The following is a 22,306-nucleotide window of genomic DNA, read 5'->3' on the forward strand; positions in this document are numbered from 1 at the left end:
TCAATCAACATGTTAACAACTAATCAATTTATCAAAATCCCTAATTGATAATTCATACACGCAAGCAAGAACACCAAAGTCAATTTGAAATCCTATTTTCCCATAGAAAGAGAGAGAGGAAAAGTCAGTCTAGTGGGGTTAGTTAATAAGATTTTATTTGGGTTGCCTAGGCTAGGGTATTAATTTAGTCCAAAAAAAAAAAAAGAAGTTCCCTGAGCTATAGCCTAGGTTAGCTTGTTCATGGGACCGTCATTGGTTATGAACATAGTCTAAAATATCGACGAAATATAGAGGATATTATCGTTTTTTCGGGTCACGGATATTTGGGAATATATCCGTACACATATCGTATAAATATTGACAATATCAACGATAATATCGGAAAATATCAATGTCGATAATTTCCCTCACACTTCAACAATATTTTGTCAAAATATCGCTATAACTATGAAAATATCAAAACTATCGATGTAATGGAAAAAAGAAAAAAAAACACAAAGCACACATGCCAAGGGGATTCAAACCCCTTGCCATTTCACTCATCCAATGCCTTAACCACCATGTTGCTTATGTTTTTGTGATAATACGTAAAGGGGAATTCTATGTGGCACTAAGTCCAAAAAAAATGTGGCACTAAGTCAATCATGTATCTTACCATGCAATATATAAAGTGTAAAATATTATAGTAAATCATTATATGTAAATGATTATGGTGTATTTAATCTTCTTACTACACTCACAGCATTTGTTAACTCGCTATATAATCAACTTAAATCAGTTAAACTCATCATGCAATGCATTTCATTTTTTATTTTTTATTTTTTATTTTTTATGATAAACTAATAGATAATTGACAAAATAAACATCCTACAAAGTTTCAATAAAAAATTCCAAGTTTTTCTTTTAATTTCCATGGTTTATCGATATCGATAATATCCCGATATTTCTAAAGAAATTTTCATATTTTTAGAATAGCGATATTTCCGATACCATCGATATTTTATACCTTAGTTATGAAGGAGGAGTGGCGTTCAAGAGTTTTTTTTTTTTTTTTTTTTTTTCTAGTCAAAGTGTTCAATAGTGTCGAATGAATAAATTATTTTTTGAGTAATGATCGTCATGAAGTTTTTAATTATTTGGGTTGTTGTTCGCTTCATTTGTAATAATAGAAAAATGGAAAGTTTGTTGGGTTAATTAATAGAATAATTAAGGATAAATTATGAAATTTTTTATTAAAGCATTGTTTCTCTTTCATAATAATGTCATCATATAAATAAAAAACAAAGAGTTAATTATAGTTAAACGTATGAACATGTGTCACCATTTTTGAAGAGTAATAAAGGTACACCTTGGATTAAAATAGTAAGAAAAATACTCTATAGTCTTAATTAATACAACAAAATTGTTTAAATAATCTCAACATAGTCTTTTAAAATTTTAATTTGAAAACACCCCTTAAATTAATTATTTTCAAAAAGTTCGTGTTCTTAATTTACCGGAAGTAATTTATAGGGTAAATTGACAACCGCAACACGCACGCGAGTAGTTCACTTGCGGCGAGTTGAAAACCGCAAAACCCTCGCTTAAACCCTCACACCTTTTTCCCTCTCTGAAATCAAACTTCATCTTCTTCCTCTGCCGCCGAGATTCCTTCCAATATTTCTCTTTCTCTATCGTCGCCATGGCTGCCTCAGAGGTCTCTCCTTCTCTCTATCTATTTGTATATTATATGTATATACGGATTGTATTTGTGTTTTACTTTCAGTGGGTCGTGGTCGTATTATTGTGTTGAGTCGAATGGGGAAGCTCAATGAATTTGTGAATTATTACAAATTCGGAGCTTTTATCTCAGGTTCCGACGACGGCCGTGGATGCGATTAGGTTTGGCTTCTTCACCGACGAAGAGGTTCGGAAGCACAGCTTTGTGAAGGTTACCAGCCCAATTTTGTTCGATGACTCAACACACACGCCCGTGAATGGTGGCCTTTACGACAAGGCGATGGGCCCACTAGGGGATGAACGCGGCCAACTGTAATGCCACTTTTCATGCCCATTCTTTGCATTCTAAGCTCTCTGCACATTCGTTTCAATGGTTTCATGGATTTAATTTATACAGTTAAAACATATTATTTGTTTTGTTTTATTATTTATTATTTTAAGGGTTAGTGATTTACAGAGGTATGCTTATGTTTGACTAAATAGAGGCAAAACTGAACCACTTTATTTTGGAATGAGTATTCTACTCTCAGAGATGTGTGGAAACTGTAATTTGGGACCAAGCCGATAATGATGTTTTATTTGCTTAGTATTGTCCACTGTTTTCTTCTTGCATTACCATGAATGGTCTCGGAGAATCAATAATATGGCATAGAATGAAGTTCTACAAAATCTTGTATGCCAGAACGTTAAACAAAATCTTGATACATTGTTAACTTATGACCTGTTAGAGAATACTAAGTTTTTTCACGAGAATGAAGTGTCTTTTTGGAATCTGTATTATTATCATATTTCTTATTCTTACTTTCTTAAATTCCATTTTTTGTAGTACTTTATAAGTGATTGATTTTGGTCAGTGCAGCTATCTAGTTCGAATCCTGATGTTTTGACTTATTGTTGATTGACTTAGTTGTTTATTTTTTTTATGCAGTTGCCAAACGTGTGGTCAGACAGCATATACGTGTTCGGGTCATTGTGGTCATATTGACCTTGTTTTGCCAGCTTATAATCCCTTGCTGTTCAACATTCTCCACAAACTTCTCCAAAGAACCTGTTTCTTCTGCTACCATTTCCGGACAAGCCGACAGCATGTAATTGAACTTTGGTGAAATGAAATTAGCGTCTTCTCTAGCCCTTTGTGGTGTTCCCTTAATTTTATTGCTTTCAGAAGTTTTTTTCTTGATCACCTTATATCCTCTCTAACTTCTTTCCCCTTCTCTGTTGTGCTTCTTTCTTGTTTGATTAAGGTTGAGAAACATGTTTCCCAATTGAAACTCATAATGAAAGGTGATGTTCTTGGGGCTAAAAGGTTAGAGTCTGACTCACCTAGTGAATACTCAGACTGCAACGGGAGTGGTAATCACATAGACAATGATTCGAAGCAGCAAGGATGGACTTCTCTTCAGTTTACAGAGATAATGTCTGTTTTGGATAAGGCTTTACCGACACATGGGAAAGAGTGCAAGAATTGCAAGGCTAAAAATCCCAAAATCAGTAAACCTACTTTTGGATGGTTCCAAATGGTATGGTCTTCCATACTCAGTAAATGGAACTATTAGAGAAATTATTAGTATCTGCTTTCATAGTTATTAAAAAGATATGCTTCCTTATTTTCTGTTGACTTTTAAACTTATGGTTAAGAAGTGGTGTATAAAATATTACTTCTGTAATTATTAGTATGTCCTGGCATTCATTTTCTTTGGTGGTAAAAATGAAAGGCAGTGGAACTCCAATATTTTGATGAATGTGTCAGCATGAGATTGTGCCAACTTGCTTACATATGTCAATGTTTATATGACCTAATTTTTCTGTAAGGTTTTTAGTAGGCATTTTGTTGTCCTTGGACGTTGGTAGACACTTCTATCTCTTGTGCCTGTGGCTTCCTTTGTTTTTGTTGTTCATTAATAAAATTTTCTTCCTTCATGTTTGAAAGAAAAGTTTAGGAAGACTTCTCTAATAACTTTGTTGCATAGATAGAACATTGTTTCTGCTACTTGTCCAATAACTATTTCAAGGGATAATAACAGGAAGATTGGATGCCTTTTAATTGTCTATTGCATGTTTTTTAGGGTTCAATTTTTGTTTTATAGAGTTAATTTTATTTCATAAATACCATAAGGGTTTACTTCCCTCAGATTACATGTGCTTGATCATTCTTTTAGATAGAGTTGGAGAATAACAATTGATTGGAAGAAAGATCAGAGAGGGAAGACACAACTGTATAACCAAATATCGGGAATGAATCAGAGAATAAGAGGTCACTACGTATTAATAATTCTAGGGGTACCAACTCGTATCCCAAATGTTTAAATCCCAACTGATGTTGCAGCATTTCATTTACTTGTATTTGGGCACACTGTGAACCCCCATTTATTTACAACCAGTAAGCAGCTGCCATGCTATGTGCCACATCAGTTGTATTAAAAAGTTGAGATAATAGCTGGTGCCTGTAGTACTATTCCTAACATATAGTGAATTGAGTGATGACTGATGAGGGGAGGAGATAACACTCAATTAATTGTGATCTTGTGTGAAAAACCAAAACATAGAGCGCAGCTAGCCATTGGAATTTATAATTAAAGCCTTTTTAAGTAAGTAGTTGTGGAGATAACTCCTTGAACATGAGTTTTCTTCTTTCTTTTCTGAAAAGTAAGAAACCTTTATTGACTCAGAACTCAAATCTTACTGACAGTGGCCAAGGAGTCAACTTCTATAGAATGTTTCAGATTTAACTCCTTCGGGCAAGATTTTTGGTGGGTTCCATCATTGAGGGTAAGTAAGGAGTTCAACAGAATGTTGGGGGAATATACAGGGTTCTTTCGATATCCTTCGAAATATATCTTTGAGGGTTATTATTCTTCATTTATTCTGTTGTCTAAGTTTTGGAAGAAGTTTGTATGGAGAACCATATTTCTGTGCTTTGTTTCTTCGTTTAACTGATTGTTATAATATCTTCCATGGCTCCTTTGTCCCCTAGAATTTGAATGATAGGGAATTTCCAGATCCCATTCAGTTTCCGCTGTCTATAGGACGGAATTGGGTTATAGGATAGTTGGATTAATAATATATCTTTGATTCTAGTTAGGCCCAGCAAACATGTAGTCATGATTCAGTTACAGGCCCTTTAAGATGATTTGGAAGGTTTCTTTCCAAAAAGGTGATTTGGAAGGTTGGTTACCTCCTAAACTGTTGTTATTTCGTTAGTTTGGCAACCGATGAGAAAACTAATACTTGTGAGATTCTCCAAGCCAGAAACCTCGTACCTGTCTCTCTCCTCATCCATGTTTCCTTGCGATGCCTAGCGTGTAGATTAATTTGTATTAATTTATTGTTTTTGGCATTGCCTTTTCAATGTTTTCAATTCTGGTTAGGTTTCTGTTGGGTCTACAATTGTTTGGACTAGTGCGTCTTTGGCCTGAAAATTGCTATTCTTGTTGGTTGAGGATTTTTGGTCATTTCTGTGTTGGTGCTAATAAGGAGAGTAATTTTATAAAGATCAACAGTTTTAATATAGTTCTTAAGGTTGTTTGGATGAAGAGAAATATAGGCTTTGAAGATAAAGTGGACTGGGTGAGGAAGTGGATTTTCTAAGGAAAATAGTAGATTTTTTGTGGCACCTTTATGGGTTCAATGCCAGAGTCATCTTGGGGGGAGTTATGAACTTATTGTAATACGTTTCCTATAATTTTCTAGCTTTTGTGATTAACTAGAGATGATGGACCGTCATTTCTGTCTCTTATTTTTCTTTTTCAATAGAAATTTGTGTTTCCTATAAAAAAGGGTCACTAGTTTATTCTTCTGATTTAAAAAAAGGGAAAAAGCAAAAAAGTTTGGGCTTTCACACAGATATTGAGCACTTGTTAGTTTTACTTTTCTATATATAGATGTAAGAAGATATCTGCCCATCTATATTTCTTTTTTGTCTTTAAAAACATGGACAAGTCTATAACCTTTATTATAATATTAAGGGTCCTCAGCCTTGTAAGATTTGGATTTGTAACTAATATTTCACCTTTATGGGTTGGTGGTTGTAGAGTGGCAATGACCATGCGAGAGAAAATGTCCTCAGAGGGTGCAACCTGGAGGGACCCTTGACTGGTCAAGATGAAGAGGCATCTATGCTTGAGGATAATAATTTTAACAATGTTGCTACAAGAATGCAAAAAGGACAAGGGAGCAAAGTGCTCAGTGAATTCTTTAAGCAGAAAAATTCCTTGTCGGGAGATCTATTTCCAACAGAGGTATGTTCCTTGCCATTGTTAGTGTGAAACTATGATACATGGATGAGATTAATGATTGTAATTGTTGTCATTGACTTGGGCCTATGCTATGCGGACCTTCAAAATAAAACTTATCCTTATTTTGAAGTGCTTTATAATTTTATCATTTCTTGCAGGTTAAAGAAATTATTAGGCTTCTGTGGGAAAATGAATCTCAACTCTGCTCTTTTATTAGTGATATCCAGTGCCAAGAAACTGGAACAAATGGAGGTTACTCTATGTTTTTCTTGGAGACTGTTCTTGTACCACCAATCAAATTCCGTCCTCCATCCAAGGGTGGTGATTCTGTATGTATATCTTACTTCAGGGACCCACTTTTGTGCTCTCTATCTATCTATCTATCTCTCTCTCTCTCTCTCTCTCTCTCTCTCTCTCTCTATATATATATATATATATATATATATACATGCATAGACACTTATCTATATGTTTATTTATCCATCACATTAATATACTCCCTCATAGATGGATTCTGGTTACTGGGGGAGAGATCATTGGATCGTTTGGATTCCCTTTATTGCACTCTAGGCCCTTGTGATTGTAAGGTCCTTTGGTAACTGGATAGTTCAGTTGATGGATAGAATAATAATACCTTTCTCTGTCTATTTATCTATCTATAAAAGAGATAGTTTTGTGGTTCTCTATTGATAGACTTAGCACTCTTAAGCTCAAAACTTGTTTCTTCTTTTGACCAACCTTGCTAAAATATTGACCTTATATTTTTTTTCGATGGTTTGTTGTTTTCTGTACCACATATTGTATTATCATTGTGCCATTTTTTTTTATGGAACCCACTCAGTTATTTTTCTTCATCTAGAAAGGCTTCTTCTTTTCCGTTTTGAAGTATATAAGAATTATGAATTTGTTTTTAGTAAAAACTTGCTACAAGAGAACCACCCAAAGCCTTTACTAAATTTTTAGAAAAGGTTCTTTTATGGAATTGCATCTTGTTTGAGTTGTTCTAGATTTTTTGTTAATTTTTGTTTTACTTGGAGTGGTTATGGGGTAATGTGCTATGTCCCACCACCTTCTCTGAATTCTATTTGTTTGGTCGTGCTTTTTCATTTTCTATGTTCTTGATGTATACAATATTACCCTTTCTTGTTTGATGCTTCTTTTAGGTGATGGAGCATCCTCAAACCGTCTTATTAAGTAAGGTGCTGGAGGCAAATGTTTCTTTGAGCCAAACTCTTACCAACTTAGAGCACTCAAGGATAATTCGACGGTGGAGGGATCTTCAAGAGAGTATAAATGTGATGTTCAATAGCAAAACTGCTGCTGGTGAGTGAATGTGTATTTTGGATTCTCTCTGTTAAGACATAAATTTTGTGTTGTGTTCAAATATTTGGTTCTATAGTTCCTTTTTTTCCCTTTACATCTTTGCTTTCTGCTTGTTCCTTTTACCTTTTTATGTATAAAAAATCATTAAGAAAAGCACCCTTAATATTTTATTATTATTATTTTGAAATTCTTTGTATTCCTCTAATTATTCTTTGTAATACAATCAGTAAATTTCATGTGCAGCATGCAGTAGAAGTGTTGAAAGAGAATCATAGATAGAAATTGGAGAACAATAATGATGCATATAAAAAAAAGAGATTGATAAGCCTGAAAAGTTCAAACATCAATTTGAAGCATATAAATGAAACTCGGATAGATTTGGACATCAGCTTCCCAAAACCTTACTATTTCCCATACCCACTCGAAAGCGACACCACACAACAAAAGAAAAAACCCTTTAGAAAAATCCATGGGCATCGACTTAAGTCTCTAGCCGCAATCTTGGGATCCCTGCCTTTTTCATGCAGTATGAAATCTCCGCTGCCACTTTCCAAGCAAAGTTTTGTTCCTTTTCACTAATACTCACCCTTACACCTCCTTTTTCCTTAACTTGAGTCACCACATCCCATCTTATTAAGTAATCCCACCAAAAAAGTTTCTCATTAACCCCTCCAATCACTGTGCCACACCTCAAGGAATTTGAAAAAGTGATAGATATCAGATTGGGAAACTGCTCAACACCGATTTGATTAATTTCAGCCTCCCCCCCGTTGACCAATAAGTTTTACTCCACCCCTCTAATCCTTTTTCCACTTTTCCTCCACAAGGTTCCAAAAAGTGACTGCTCTCATGTTTACTAACTTGGAATCAGAGTGATTGTTGATGACCCATGATTACCAGCAATGACATTACCACACCCTCAGCATGGATTCCCACTCCTGAAAAATCAGGAGTGTGATTGCTGATTTTATGTGGGCCCAACCCTTGTTTTGATTCCCAAAGTATTATTAAACACTTGAATGACCTTGACTGGGAGTCCTATTTTTTTATGTTCTGAATGGCTTGCTCTTAATAAATGCAAGGTTATACTGTGTTGGATTTTATTTATTTCCACGACCACTCTCTTTGATGTTAGTATTCCATGGGTCTTAGATGGATTGTGTCCCTTTGTACGGTAATTGGTGCATTTATGTAGTGATCGCTATTTATTTGCAGGTTCTTATATAATTATATCTTCGGTAGCTGGATTAGTTACTGCATGATCTTTGTCAATTATTCACCTGTCTGTAGAAGTTAAGCAATGACCCTTCTGTACTTAATTCTAGGTCAAGGTCAAAGAGATGCGGCTCCCGGAATATGTCAGTTGCTTGAGAAGAAGGAAGGCCTGTTCCGGCAGAAAATGATGGGCAAAAGGGTAAATTTTGCGTGCCGGTCTGTCATATCTCCGGATCCCTACTTAGCTGTTAATGAGATTGGGATTCCTCCATACTTTGCAACGAGATTAACATATCCTGAGGTAAGGGTTACTATTGGGCTCTATGGCTTCAATGGAGCGTCAATGTTGTTTTTTATTTTTAATGTCGATCTTCCTACAGAGAGTTACTCCGTGGAATGTTGACAAGTTGAGGAATGCTATTGTCAACGGTTCTGAAATCCATCCTGGAGCTACACAATATGTTGATAAATCTGGTCCCAAGATTTTGAGGCAAAACAGGAGAGAACGCATTTCAATATCAAGAAAATTACCTTCTTCAAAAGGGGCTGTCATGCAACATGGGAAGGGCTCTGATAATGACATTGAAAGTAAAATAGTGCATCGTCACTTGCGAGATGGGGACATTGTGCTTGTCAATCGACAGGTATTGATTAATTGACTTTATATGTATAATTCTCTACCCATATTTTGTGTTGAGGAGGTTTTAAGTTGTTTTGCTATCCAGGCTGATTGTCAACATTATGGTATGAAGCAGTTAGTACTGTGTTTGCCATACTAGTGGTAAATGGCTTATGCTGCTTGTCTTCTGTTTACTTGTAAAGAAAAGAAGTTTGGTATTTGTTGATTTGTCTATGTAAGGTGTAGATGCCTAAGTGTTGACCCAAAATAATGATTACATAATAGTTGAATGTTAGATCATATTTATTAAGTGGTTGCGTATGGGACTTTGTATGTGAATATTTAGATGACTGATCCAGTGCTCAAATGAATTCACAGGCTGTGCAACTCCACTTCTTGTTGCTTATGTTTTAACCTCGAAATGCTTCACTAAAGCTAAATGCACAGGCTGACAAACTTGAGATATTTGTTGGCATTAGCATAAAAATTAGGTTTTTATAATAGATAATGTTACTGTACCTATTTCAAAAGATTTTCTTTGGCATTGCACTAAGTGAAAATTGTTTTATTGATTCAAATTTTTGTTATGTATTAATATACTAATCTCAATAATATGATGTGGTGAAGTGGCTTCATTTGTACTTCAAATAATTTGTTAGGTTAACTTTTCTTTTCTTATAATTTGATTAACGTTTAGTTTTTTGGTTGAGTGCTTAGCTCATGTTTTTTTTCATTTTGCAGCCTACACTTCACAAACCCAGTATAATGGCGCATGTAGTTCGTGTATTGAAGGGGGAGAAAACAATTCGCATGCACTATGCTAATTGCAGGTTGATATATCACACACATATGCACATATATAAATCTTAATATTTGTTTACATATTGACTACATGAACTATGATCCTTGAAATTTGTCTTTGGCTTGCACATGGTAATTTGTGATTTAATGTTGTGATTTCAGTACTTACAATGCTGATTTTGATGGTGATGAGATGAATGTTCATTTTCCGCAAGATGAAATTTCCCGTTCGGAAGCTTACAATATCGTAAATGCAAATAATCAGTACGTAAAGCCGACCAGTGGAGATCCCATTAGAGCCTTGATTCAGGTATCTAATAATTATAATAGTAATATGCCACTTAAAGATAATATTTAAGTTTTTTACGTGAAATATTTTGATCAACAATACCAGTGCTTCTCTAAATAATTATTGCTGTTTTTTTTTTTTTCTTTTTTGAAAATTTCAGGATCATGTTATAAGTGCTGTCCTCCTTACAAAGAAGGATACATTTTTACGTTGGGATCAATTTAATCAGCTTCTTTACAGTTCTTGTGTTTCAGCCCGTGTGTCAGATGCTTTCTCTGGCAAACCAGATAAAAAAGTTTTCATGTTTAACTCTGAAGGCACAATGCAGCCCCTTCTTCCGGCAATTTGGAAACCAGAGCCCCTTTGGACAGGAAAGCAGGTTATTGTAAATTAACTCAGCTATTTTATATTTATAATCCAAACTAGGGGTCAAAATGTGTTTTCCGTTGAAAATCTGGATGACTTTCTCCTTGTTTGAAAGCATAACTATTTGTGATGTTCTTGGACGCTTACTACATTTATCTGTCTTTGCTTTGTTCTTTTTATTGATTGCTAATTTAACAATTGTGATTTTCCTGGACTTTTAAATTTAAAATGAAATTGTCTCCTTTGTGTAGGTCATCACTGCCTTGCTAAATCATATTACTAGAGGTTCTCCGCCAGTTACTGTTGAAAGAGATGCAAAAATCCCACGTGGTTTTTTTAATTGTAAAAATGTTGAAGGAGAAGATAAATCTGGTAATGATGGACAACAAAAAAAGAGGAAACCAAGCAAAGAACAAGCAACTGATAAAGATAGCTCAAAGGAAAAAGAGGAGCCTGATGAGAACCATTTATTAATATATAGAAACAACTTAGTACGCGGCGTGATTGACAAGGCTCAGTTTGGTGATTATGGTTTGGTCCATACAGTTCAGGAGTTCTATGGCTCAGATACTGCAGGAAAATTGCTTTCTGTATTGAGTCATTTATTTACCGTGTATTTGCAGGTTAGTCGGGTTCAGAATTTATTTTCACTGTTAATTATTTAGTTCTATTTCTTGTTTGCCATAATTTTTTTAGCAACTTTGTAAACTTGCATTAAATTGTGCTATGCTTCAGATGCATGGGTTCACATGTGGGATTGATGATCTTTTGCTACTGGAAAGCAAAGACGCAAAAATGAAGGATCAACTAGAAAGTTGTGAAGATGTGGGTGAAAATGTTTACCGTGATTTTATCGAGGTCAAAGATGTTAAGAGAAAAGGTATGCCATTTTCCAGAAAAGCTACTTAGTGAACATTTTTATGTCAACACACATATGTTGGTTGATGATTGTGAGGTCATTGTATGAATGATTTGGAAGCAATGTTTAGAGTGTGAACCCACAGCCCAAAAACGTCAGTTGACGTTTCAGTGTTTTCTATATCCTGTTATGGGGTGGAAGGTCTATATACTTGTTATCGGTGGAAACCTGTGGTGAAAAATCTAATTTCCACAAGATGGGGACGAGTTGATATACGAGTGTTAGCAATGATGGAAATACATGATGTTTGTCGGCATGGTGGCTGGCTTTGAAATTTTTTTGGGTTGTATACAGGCATTTGTGGGGCAGTGTTTTTATAGGACAATTCTGTAACTGTTTGGACCAAGGTCCAACGGTTATTAGCATAGAAGATTGCAACACGTAAGTAGGACATTTTCTATTAACTATTGTATTTTCATCCTGCTGCTAAAACGTGACATGGGGGCTGTAAGGTGCACCCTCTCTCTCTCTCTCTCTCTCTCTCTCTACATACATAAATATCAAGTAAAATCTCAATAAAACATGGGATATTGGAGTATTAACTTCAAAAAGAAAATTAGCATGCCATTGGATGTCTCAGACTCAGATAGAGTCTGCTAGGGTGAGAATTTCAATCTTACAAAAAAATTGGTTAAAATGGAGATGTATAATTTCTTACCTGTCTTTCTTTCTGAAGTTATTACAGTCATTTTGTTCCTTTCATTTCTTGATTCATTTGTCTTAATGCATGTTTGATGTCTTGATCAAATTTGCAGATCCAGTGGAACTGCAATTAAACATCGAAAATTTTATTCGGAGTAATGGAGAATCTGCCTTGGCATCCTTGGATAGGAGAATGATTAGTCAGCTTAATAATAAGACCTCCAACTCTGATGTGTTCAAACAATTATTGTTGAGGGGGTTATCAAAACCATCTGTTAAAAATTGTATCTATCTTATGACAACATCTGGGGCTAAAGGTAGTGTGGTAAGTTTCTGGAGTTTGCTTCTTACTTATTCATGCTCGGAGTTATGTGCAACATGATAGTGCACTATCAGATTACTAAGAGTAGTTATGCTTTTGACATTACTTCAACCAGATTTGTTTCTTATCACTGATACATATGTATTTTAGCAGAAATTTTGTAATACGTTCATTGGGTATACATACCTTAATATTTTATCAAGTTATAAAGTGTAATGTGAAATTGCATGTGATGTGTTCCATGTCAAAGGTAATAAAATATCTAAGTATATATTTTACTTACAAGTCACAATAAGAAATAAAGATTTCCTTTGTGAAATAAAGGCAATTCTTTATAGCTTCTACATGTACGGATTACCTGCATGTGCTATTTTCATCTTCCCTTTTTATGCTACATCATGATCATGCTTATTAAGATATGTTTGTTCTTATTTTTGTTGTTGTTGTTATTTATATTATCAGTTTTACAGTTTATTTTATATTCAATACTCAACATCGGGTGCAAGGCACATGTTAGTATGCGAGTTATTGTATGACAGCTCTGCCAAAAATTTATATCTGATAGATTTTTGTAAAGTTTGACCCTTGGATACATATGGATTCTTGATGGATATGCAAGGGATACCAAAGGTGGTGTATTGTTTTTTTTCAGAAAAAGGGGGGTTTCTGCTCTGGTTGAATTTAAAGATTTTTTAAAATTATGAACTTTATTTTTGTTTAAGGAGATTTGGACAGAGAAACAAAACATGAATAAGAGAAGAAGGAAAAGGAAAAAATACATATATTATTAGATTGTTTTGTATCCTTACTGTACCAATACCCTATTTTTTGGGGATTCGTTTAATTTCCCTTTGCATTGTATCATGTAAACCATTCCAGTGCAACAGTATGATAGTTCTGATTTAATTTAAAAGTCTACATGTTACCATCTGTAAGCTACGAATTATTTGTTGTCAAATTTTGTTATAAAGTATTACTCAAGAAACTTCATAAATAGATATTTATATATATATATATATATTTAATGTTGTTTAACGTTTTGATTAGGCTAATCTCCAACAAATAACTTCATATTTGGGTCAGCAAGAGCTAGAAGGCAAACGGGTCCCTCAAATGATTTCTGGAAAGACCTTACCGTGCTTTCCCCCATGGGATTGGTCATCTCGAGCAGGAGGCTTTATCATTGATCGTTTTCTTACTGGTCTTCATCCTCAGGAGTACTATTTCCATTGCATGGCTGGCCGTGAAGGGTAATTTAAACTTCTTTCTCCACCCTGTCTAAGTTGTCTTTGGTGGAAATCATCAGCCTTTATGTTTTTCCCTAAGCAATATTTTGTCGTGCAAGAATATAAGATATGCTTTTTTTCTTTTCTAGTTTCTTTTTTGTTTGTTTTTCTTGATGGAAGTTGCAAGCTTTATGTCACAGCATCCGTACCCGTCGGGCTGTTGTGCAGCTGTATTGCTTGAAATATCATAGTGCTGGTGGATAAGAAGGTTTAAACTGTGGTTTTTTGTCATAGTCTTGGTTGCATGTTTTGAGTTTCTAGATCTCAAGCAAGCAATGGAGCCTCCTAGTTTAAGTTGAGTTATGACTCAGTAACTGAGACTTGCTTTTCCCTTGGGGAAGTGAAACGAAGATCAAGGTTGGAAAAATAAAAACACTCATCACATAATATTAAAAAGAGAATTATTTGATTTCATGTTTATTGGACCATGTTTTTCATATGTAACGAGATTCTGTAAACCCCTTCCACCAACTTAATTAACAAGTCACAATAAACATTTAGGGGGTGTAGAGAGCATTTTGGGAGGTGTCAATAGAATTCTCCATGCAAGTAATATGTAACCAAGGGATCACTCTTGTACTTTGCATACTGGGATGGCATTCATTTGCTTTAAAATACAGATAAAAGATTTACATAGATATAAAATATAAAATATTTAAAAAAAACCTCTCGTCCCGCTTCCTCAGTTCCCCACCCTAGCAGACTTTTGGGGAGGAAAGAAATCCCTATAGTCCATAAGTTCTAACCACCAATCAACTGCTGTGTCTACTCTAATTTTATAATGTAGTGTTGGTTTGGGTCAGTGCTATGGTTTTACAGTAATTTCTGAGAGGTACATTGGATTGTAGTATTGCTGGATTGATTGTATTATTGTGCCACAATGCCTTTAAGAATTATTTCTTGTACTTCATCTTTTCAATCTTCATAGTAGAAGGGGACAATTAATAGCTGAGCATGACTAAATCTTCCTCCGTTCTACAATATAATGTTTTTGAGATAGATTTAGAGTTTGGATGTAAGATTTCAACCAATTTTTGCTTGCTGTTAGTTTTCATTTTATAATTTGTTGTTTTAATTATATATTGTTCTTGTGTGGCGATGTGCATGCTTGATTATGTTGTAGTTCCGTAATAGATGGAGCCCAGGAAAGAGTTAAATCCTTTGAATAAATAAGCTGTTGCTTATGAGTAGGCCCAAGTCTGTACAAGTTCGTCTTGCATTATTTGGGTTACCTGGATCATATATTTGAAAAATTTTCCCTAAATTTGTCGAGTGTAAGTGTCTTCAGAAAGGCTGTAGTGGTTTTTTTATAGCACACTGATCGTCTTATCTATTCTTTAACCCAAAGATCAATAAATAAAAAAACATTCCCTCCTCCCCAAGAAAATTATATAGCTCGGAATTTGGGACCCTGTATTTGTTAGTGTCAAAAAGTGTCCCTTTTTCCGTTTTGGCAGAGGACTCATTCTGAAAGACAGCCCTAGTGAAGGGCGTGCTATAGCCTGTAAACATAGGTAGCGTGTGCTGCTTGTGTGTCGGTTTGTATGCATTTTGATTCTTCATTTTCAAACTTTTCCTTCAGCCACTTACTTCACCTGTGATTTTTATTTTTTCTTTTCATTTAAAATTATTTAGAGAAGCTCTAGTTTATCCTTTTTAGGAATAGCCTTTCAGATTAAAATTTTCAAACATATTTGTCACAACAGAAAATCACTATTATGCTTACATGGAGTGTTTTTGCGCACTTGTGTGCCATCATGTTGTTATTGTGGGATGATCAAAAATATTTTCTTTTCTTTACCTGGTCAAACAAATAAAGCCAATGGTATATTGTATCCTTAGTAACCATTTCACTGATTTTTTCTTTGTTTAACTACAATCTTCATACTGCTAGGTTGGTTGATACAGCTGTCAAAACATCTCGTAGTGGATACTTGCAAAGATGCATAATAAAAAATCTTGAGTGCCTAAAGGTTTCTTATGACAATACCGTTCGTGATGCTGATGGTTCCATTATTCAATTTCGTTATGGAGAAGATGGCATTGATGTCCATATGACGAGCTTTATTCAAAAGTTTGAATCCCTAATAGCTGTAAGGACTTCTTTTTGGTTTTCTGAATATGAATTCCTTGCAAAACCATTTTTCAATAATTTATTTACTTCCTAATGTTTATTCTTCTCAGAATAAAGAAATGTTTCACAAGAAAGGTCGTCGTCAAATGGATAAATTAAATCCTTATATTAAAGACTTGCCTTTGGCTCTTAAAGAAAAAGCAGAGAAGTTTGTGCATAATTTGGCATTGAAAGAGAAAGATCATAACTTCCAAGAGGATTTCTTGAAGTTAATGGAGCACAAATACCTTTGTAGCCTTGCTCAACCTGGAGAACCAGTTGGTGTTCTTGCCGGTCAGTCTGTAGGAGAACCGTCAACACAGATGACGTGAGTTTTCATTTTACTTTTCTCATATTGTTTTAAATGTTCATTTTCTTGCTATTTATGTCTGCCCTTGGTTACATCTCAAGATGCAAGGGTTAGGCTGGGAACAACGTAGGTTTTCAGGTTGAATTTTTGAAAAAAAGGGGGAAACAGGGACATAATTAAGTTTTCGGAGGATGCATGTTTGGGAGAGTTGTCTGGAAAATGTGTGTTCTAGACTCTATAACTTCTCTAGGTTTCACAACATGGCTAATAGGCTTGTTGCCTCTACTGTCTTACTATTGAACTATGACTTTGGGCTTAGAAGGAACTTGTGTGAAGCTGAGATGATGGCTATTGTCTTCATTAATTTTTTTCTTTCAGAAATTGCTTGGTTCCACTCTTCCAGGGCTAAAGTCAGGAAAACGACAAGTAGAACCCTCAGGAAGTTTCCCCAGTAAATCTAAAGGTTGTTTTTTAAGCAACACTGTTGCAGTGTAGGCTTTTTCAACCATAAGGATCGATTTGGATTGTAAGAGTTCCCTCCAAGGTGAACATCTTTACTTGGCAAGTGTCTCATGGCATGGTCCATACTTGTGATATGGTTCACGGAAATAGATCAAACAGTTGCCTTTTCTGCCAACGGTGCATATTGTAAAATAAGGATTTAAAATCTGTGGATCATGTTTTCACATTTTGTGATTTTGTGTCCGTGGTTGAAGTTGTTTAGTTAGCCAGAAGTAGCTTAGTAATTTCTTGGACTTTTGTTCTCTTCTTTATGAGGAGGGATGAAGGTCAAAATTATGTGGAGTTGCATGGTTTTCGCTGTGCTCTAGGTGGTTTGGCTGGAGAGAAATTAGATGGACTTTTGAAGACTGGCAATGAGACTTAGGAGTTTTGGTCCGTACTTTGAGCATCTGTTTCTGCATAACGTAGGAGTTTATCTTTCACAGATATGATGACCAAAAAAAATCTTTCAGATTTTTGGTCCAAAACTTGTAAGTTTTAGTTAAGAACTTGGAAAAACGTTTACTTATTTTTAGCCAATGCATAAAACAAAATTATTCATTTTTCTTGCTGCTTTTATGGAACATTTATTATTTTTTAAAATTTGTTATTTGTTTTCTGAATAAATGGTTTGGTAGGGTTGGATTGTTGATCAGGTAGGATTTAAATTTTTAGGTTGAGGTTGATTACTTTAGAATGTAGAATCGTCATTTTGGAGCTTAGGGTTTAGTGCTCAGCTGCCAAAACTGAAACAGAAAGCAAATTCAGTGAGTGACATAAATGTAATACCTACATAGTTACTTTTGGATTTTATTCTAGCATGGCTCGGTATTGTGGGCTATGGATTTAGGATTTAAGGCTTTAGCTAAATCCTAGAATCTAAGCCCTCCCCAAACCCTGAACAGAATCTAAAATTAATTTTATTAAGGCTGTGGATTGTGATTAGTAGTGAAGTGTATTACTTTTTATTTCAGCGATTTACAGTTTAAAGTGTAACTCTTACTAAGTTACGATGAGTTTATCAGAATTTAGAATGGGTCCTAAAAGACATGGACAAATTGATTTAGTCTCCTTAAAGACATGGACAAATTGATTTAGTCTCCTTAAATACATGGACAAATTGATTTAGTCTCCTAAAAGACATGGACAAATAAAATAATTGGAAGATTAGAAGATGCTAATTTTTTTGCTAAAGGGAGCTGCTCTTTGGAGTCTATTGCTAAAAACCCTTTTAGCATTAGCTAGCCTTTGTCGTTCTCCTTCGCAGGTCTCTTTGAACTGGCCATCAGTTCCACTTTCTTTCTAATCGTATATTTTTCTGCTTTATAAGATTTCTCTATTTTTCAAACAGAAAAAAAGATGTAAAAATTTATCTCTCCTCTCTTATTTTTGGTACAACCAATTGCATTTGGTATGTGCTTTGTTTTTGTATTTAGGCGAGCATTATTTTTGGTTATATTAATATGTATCCTGCCATATGGTTATTGCTATCTTTTTCAGACTGAATACTTTCCATCTTGCGGGACGAGGTGAAATGAATGTGACCCTTGGAATCCCACGCCTCCAAGAGATCTTGATGACTGCTGCAAATGATATTAAGACGCCAGTTATGACATGCCCATTGCAAAAGGGGAGATCGAAGTGAGTCTTTAATTGGTTGTTGTGATATACTTTTGCTCTTTCTTTTTGGGTGGGTATGTTAGTAGACAACTGAACATACTGTACATTTAATATTTTGTTATAAGTCTTTAAGTAACCTTGCAACAGTACGGATTTATTGTTTCAAAATTTCAAAGAGAATGCTCTGAGCTATTGAATAATCTTATTTTCACATAAGGCTCTGGTTCATAGTTAAAGTGAGGGTAGGGTTGATGTAAGGGTTTATTCTGCCTCAATTGAATGCAACTTTGCGTGCAAAGCTATCCTTGCTGATAACCAATACCTAGTGTTTATTGATGTCCAATTGCTTTTTTGTAAATTCGCTCTCAATGACAGATCTTATGTATTTCATAGTTTTAAATATTGCTAAACCCTGCTGAGCATGTGTTATCTGATGTTTGTCCTCTAGTATTTTGTTACTTGGACATTTTATGGAATGTAGGGCCACCGTGTTTTTTGTTTATAGACTTAGAAATACTCTATTTGTTATATGCAGGGAGGAAGCTCAGGAGCTAGCTGATAAGTTGAAGAAGATCACTGTGGCAGACATAATCGAGAGTATGAAAGTAACCTTTGTGCCATTTTTCATTCAGGATGGTCAAACTTGCCGTATTTATAAGCTTGAGATGACACTCCACGTACCTGAACATCTTCGAACCATCATTGAATATTCATCAGAAGATTGGGAGGAAATCCTAGAGATTGTGTTTGTTAGGGAGTTGGAAGATGCCATACAAAATCATATTCTTTTGCTTTCTAAAATTAGTGGTATTAAAAATTTCACGCCTGATTCACAACCAAAGGCATCAAATGAGACAGATGAAAATCTTCCTGAAAAAAGATCTCAACGTGAGGAAGAAGATGATGACAATGGTGGTGCAGATGATGGTGAACATGGTGAAGGGGTCGAGGATTTTGGTCTGGATGCCCATAAGCGAAAGCTACAAGCTACAGATGAGATGGATTATGAAGATGGCTGTGATGATGAAGTGAGAGAGGCAGACTTGTCAGATGGAGATGAAAGTGAAATTGATGAGGAGGAAAATGAAGTTGAAATTGGTAAGGATGGTGAAATTGGGGTCATCGATGCTAATGATGAAATGCCTGGAAGTCCTTTAGAAGAAGCTGGGGACCTAGCTAAGCCCAAGTCAAAGGAGAAAAAGACCAAATCAGGATCCCAAATTAGAAAGAAAAGGAAGGTCCGAGCAGAGATGGTAAAAAAGGAGACTGACAGGGCAATTTTTGTGTCAGCAAAAGGGTTCCACTTCGAGGTCCATTTTAGATTTGCCGACAATGAACCTCATATTTTGCTGTCTCAGGTACTTTTAGTTTTACTCGTTGTCACACTTCTGCTCTTATTTATTTCCTTGGCAAGTTAGCCCACGCATCACTCAGTATTTCTCCTTCTTACAAGCTATTATGGGTCAGAAGCTTCATAAAAATAAATAAAAACTATAGGGAAAATGAAAACAGCACAATAAAAAGCACACCCAAAACCGCCGTTAACTTACGAGTATAATTAGATTCATGTGGCGTTTTATATTTTTGTTACTATGCAGGTGTTCATTATATATTTTATTACTATACATTCTCTTTCAGCCCTGTGTTGAGAATTGTTTGAATTATGTTATGTAGATTGCTCAGAAGACAGCCCAGAAGGTTTATATTCAGAGATCTGGAAAGGTTGCTGACTGTAAACAAATTACATGCGATGAAAATCAAGTCCTCTGCTTTGGGAAGGATCCTGAAAATAAACAAAGTTTTTCATCCAAGGAAAAAAAGGAGATGCCAGCTCTGCAAACTACTGGAATTGATTTCGGTACATTTTGGCAACTGCAAGATGTTCTTGATGTCAGGTATATTTATTCCAATAACATACATGCTATGCTGAACACTTACGGAGTAGAAGCCGCCAGGGAAACTATCATCCGAGAAATAAATAATGTTTTCAAGTCTTACGGAATATCCGTCAACATTAGGCATCTTACACTAATAGCTGACTTTATGACTCATGCTGGTGGTTATCGTCCATTGAATCGATTCGGAGGCATCGTAGAGTCGATATCTCCGTTTAATAAAATGACTTTTGAGACAGCTTCCAAGTTCATTGTTGAAGCAGCATATCATGGGCAGGTGGATCGCTTGGAAACCCCATCCGCTAGGATCTGTCTTGGATTGCCAGTAAATGTGGGTACTGGATGTTTTGATTTGATGCACAAGATGGAGGTTGAATGCACACAGAGATAGAGATATATATATGAGATTTTTACATATTTTGGGCCAATTGCAGCCCTTTATTTGTATTTCACTTACATGAGTTCTTTTTTCTTTTTTCTTTTTTCGTTAAGCATGTAATGTCCAAGGTCTGTTTTAATAACGCAGGTCTGATCATTGCAAATTGATGATATTGACTGAGTTGAGTTATCAACACCCAATCACACTTTTAGGAAAATGGCCATTAAAACCCTGTGTGAAAGGACTCAAATACCCAGAACTACAAACAATGATATTTCTTAGACCTTTCAATAACTAACTAAAAATGTGAAGTTGAAATTCTATAGAAAAAGACTTTAATGATCAAAATGGTCCCTTACTATTGTTCCAATATCATTTTGGTCCATCAATTAAAATTTTCATTTCAATGGTCCTCAACTCTTCATTTGGTATCAAAATGATCCTACCGTCTCAGTTTCTGAAATATTCTGTTAAATTGAGGGGCAAAAAAGTAAAATATTATTTAAAAAATTAAAAACTGAAATGCCCAAATATCTAAAATCCAAAAAAATAAAAATAAAAATTCCACAAAAAAATCTAACTCAAACCCATCAGAGTCTTCTACCCATTCACTCCGACTCAAATCAAACCCATGTTCGCCTCCTCGTCTCTCTACCACCATCTCTTGCTGCTACTGCGATTTCAAGTTCTGGGCTTTCAACCAATCCTTCTTCCATTTCGGCAGAACCCCCTCCCAAATTCTCATAGCATGATTATTGTGAAGCAAAACGTAGGCTTGATTGAAAGCAGTGAGTGAGTGCGAATGGAGTATGTTGTCGTGTTTGTTGCGTTTCTGTTTCCTGGTGCTCTGGTGGCTTTTGATTCTGAGTCTCTGCAACCATTGTCTTGCTTTGCTGCTGTTCGAATTTATTCTGCTGGAATTTGGCACAATGCAGTGGCAAGCTTACATTTGTTTTCGTTATTTATTTATTGATGGAGAGTTAATGTATTTGCAAAAGGTAATGCTAATTAGCCTTCAAATTTTATTCACCTCAAGTGCTGTGCAATTTGTGGGCTGCCATTACTTATCCTGCCCTTCACCTTGTTTCCATTCTACATACATGGAGAGAGAGAGAGAGAGAGAGAGAGAGAGGCGAGGCTGCAGGTTAGTCAAATCGGCGTGTGTGGTGGCTGGGTTTTTTTTGTGAGGGTTGTTAATGAGGGTGGGACAGATGGGGGGGTGATGAGGGAATTTGGGGTTTTTTTATTTTTTGGTAAAGAGTCCAATTTACCCCTAAATTTGGAGCATGTGCCGTCTACGTAATTCACATGATCCAATTTAATGAAAAATGTTACAGAATGACCGTTTTGATACAAAATGAAGACTTGAAGTATCGTTGAAATGAAAATTTTAGTTAGTGGACCAAAATGATACTTGAGCAATAGTTGGGGGACCATTTTGATCATTAATCCATAGAAAAATGGTAGGAAAAAGACTCTTCTAAGTACACCATCCTAACTTCCTAATCTTATCTGGTGAGTTATGCATGTCGTTAAAGTAATGGCCTTTGATTTCATATGTTTGAGCCTAGGGATGGCAACAAGCGGGTAGGGGTCAGGTATGGCAGTACCATCTCTATTCCTGTTTCCGCCCCCTTTTCCGGTATGATATTTCGGGGAATCCCCATTCCCATTCGCGTTGGGGGATCATATCTCAAACCCGGCCCGAATCCCCAATTATATGTTTAAAAAAATATAAAACTATCCATATTA

The 22,306-nt window shown here is 35.4% G+C and overlaps 1 protein-coding gene across 1 annotated transcript; it reads left to right on the forward strand.

The window, feature by feature from the left end:
- On the forward strand, positions 1,553-21,589 carry LOC18769224 (DNA-directed RNA polymerase I subunit 1). The gene is made up of 21 exons (XM_020568393.1): positions 1,553-1,696; positions 1,853-2,031; positions 2,648-2,807; positions 2,964-3,239; positions 5,751-5,957; positions 6,113-6,283; positions 7,118-7,277; positions 8,603-8,793; positions 8,873-9,136; positions 9,853-9,941; positions 10,075-10,222; positions 10,362-10,580; positions 10,819-11,190; positions 11,303-11,447; positions 12,242-12,453; positions 13,498-13,700; positions 15,631-15,829; positions 15,921-16,177; positions 18,161-18,301; positions 18,816-19,638; positions 19,955-21,589. The coding sequence occupies exons 1-21, from the start codon at positions 1,682-1,684 to the stop codon at positions 20,564-20,566; spliced, it is 5,043 nt and encodes a 1,680-aa protein (XP_020423982.1). The 5' UTR covers positions 1,553-1,681; the 3' UTR covers positions 20,567-21,589.

The sequence above is a fragment of the Prunus persica genome, chromosome G7 (genome assembly GCF_000346465.2).
Source record: "Prunus persica cultivar Lovell chromosome G7, Prunus_persica_NCBIv2, whole genome shotgun sequence".
NCBI classification, from domain to species: Eukaryota; Viridiplantae; Streptophyta; class Magnoliopsida; order Rosales; family Rosaceae; genus Prunus; species Prunus persica.

Coding starts and splice junctions, on each gene's coding strand:
- LOC18769224 (XM_020568393.1), top strand. Junction 8,794..8,872: donor CGAGATTAACATATCCTGAG/GTAAGGGTTACT, acceptor ATCTTCCTACAG/AGAGTTACTCCGTGGAATGT. Junction 15,830..15,920: donor AGTTTGAATCCCTAATAGCT/GTAAGGACTTCT, acceptor TATTCTTCTCAG/AATAAAGAAATGTTTCACAA.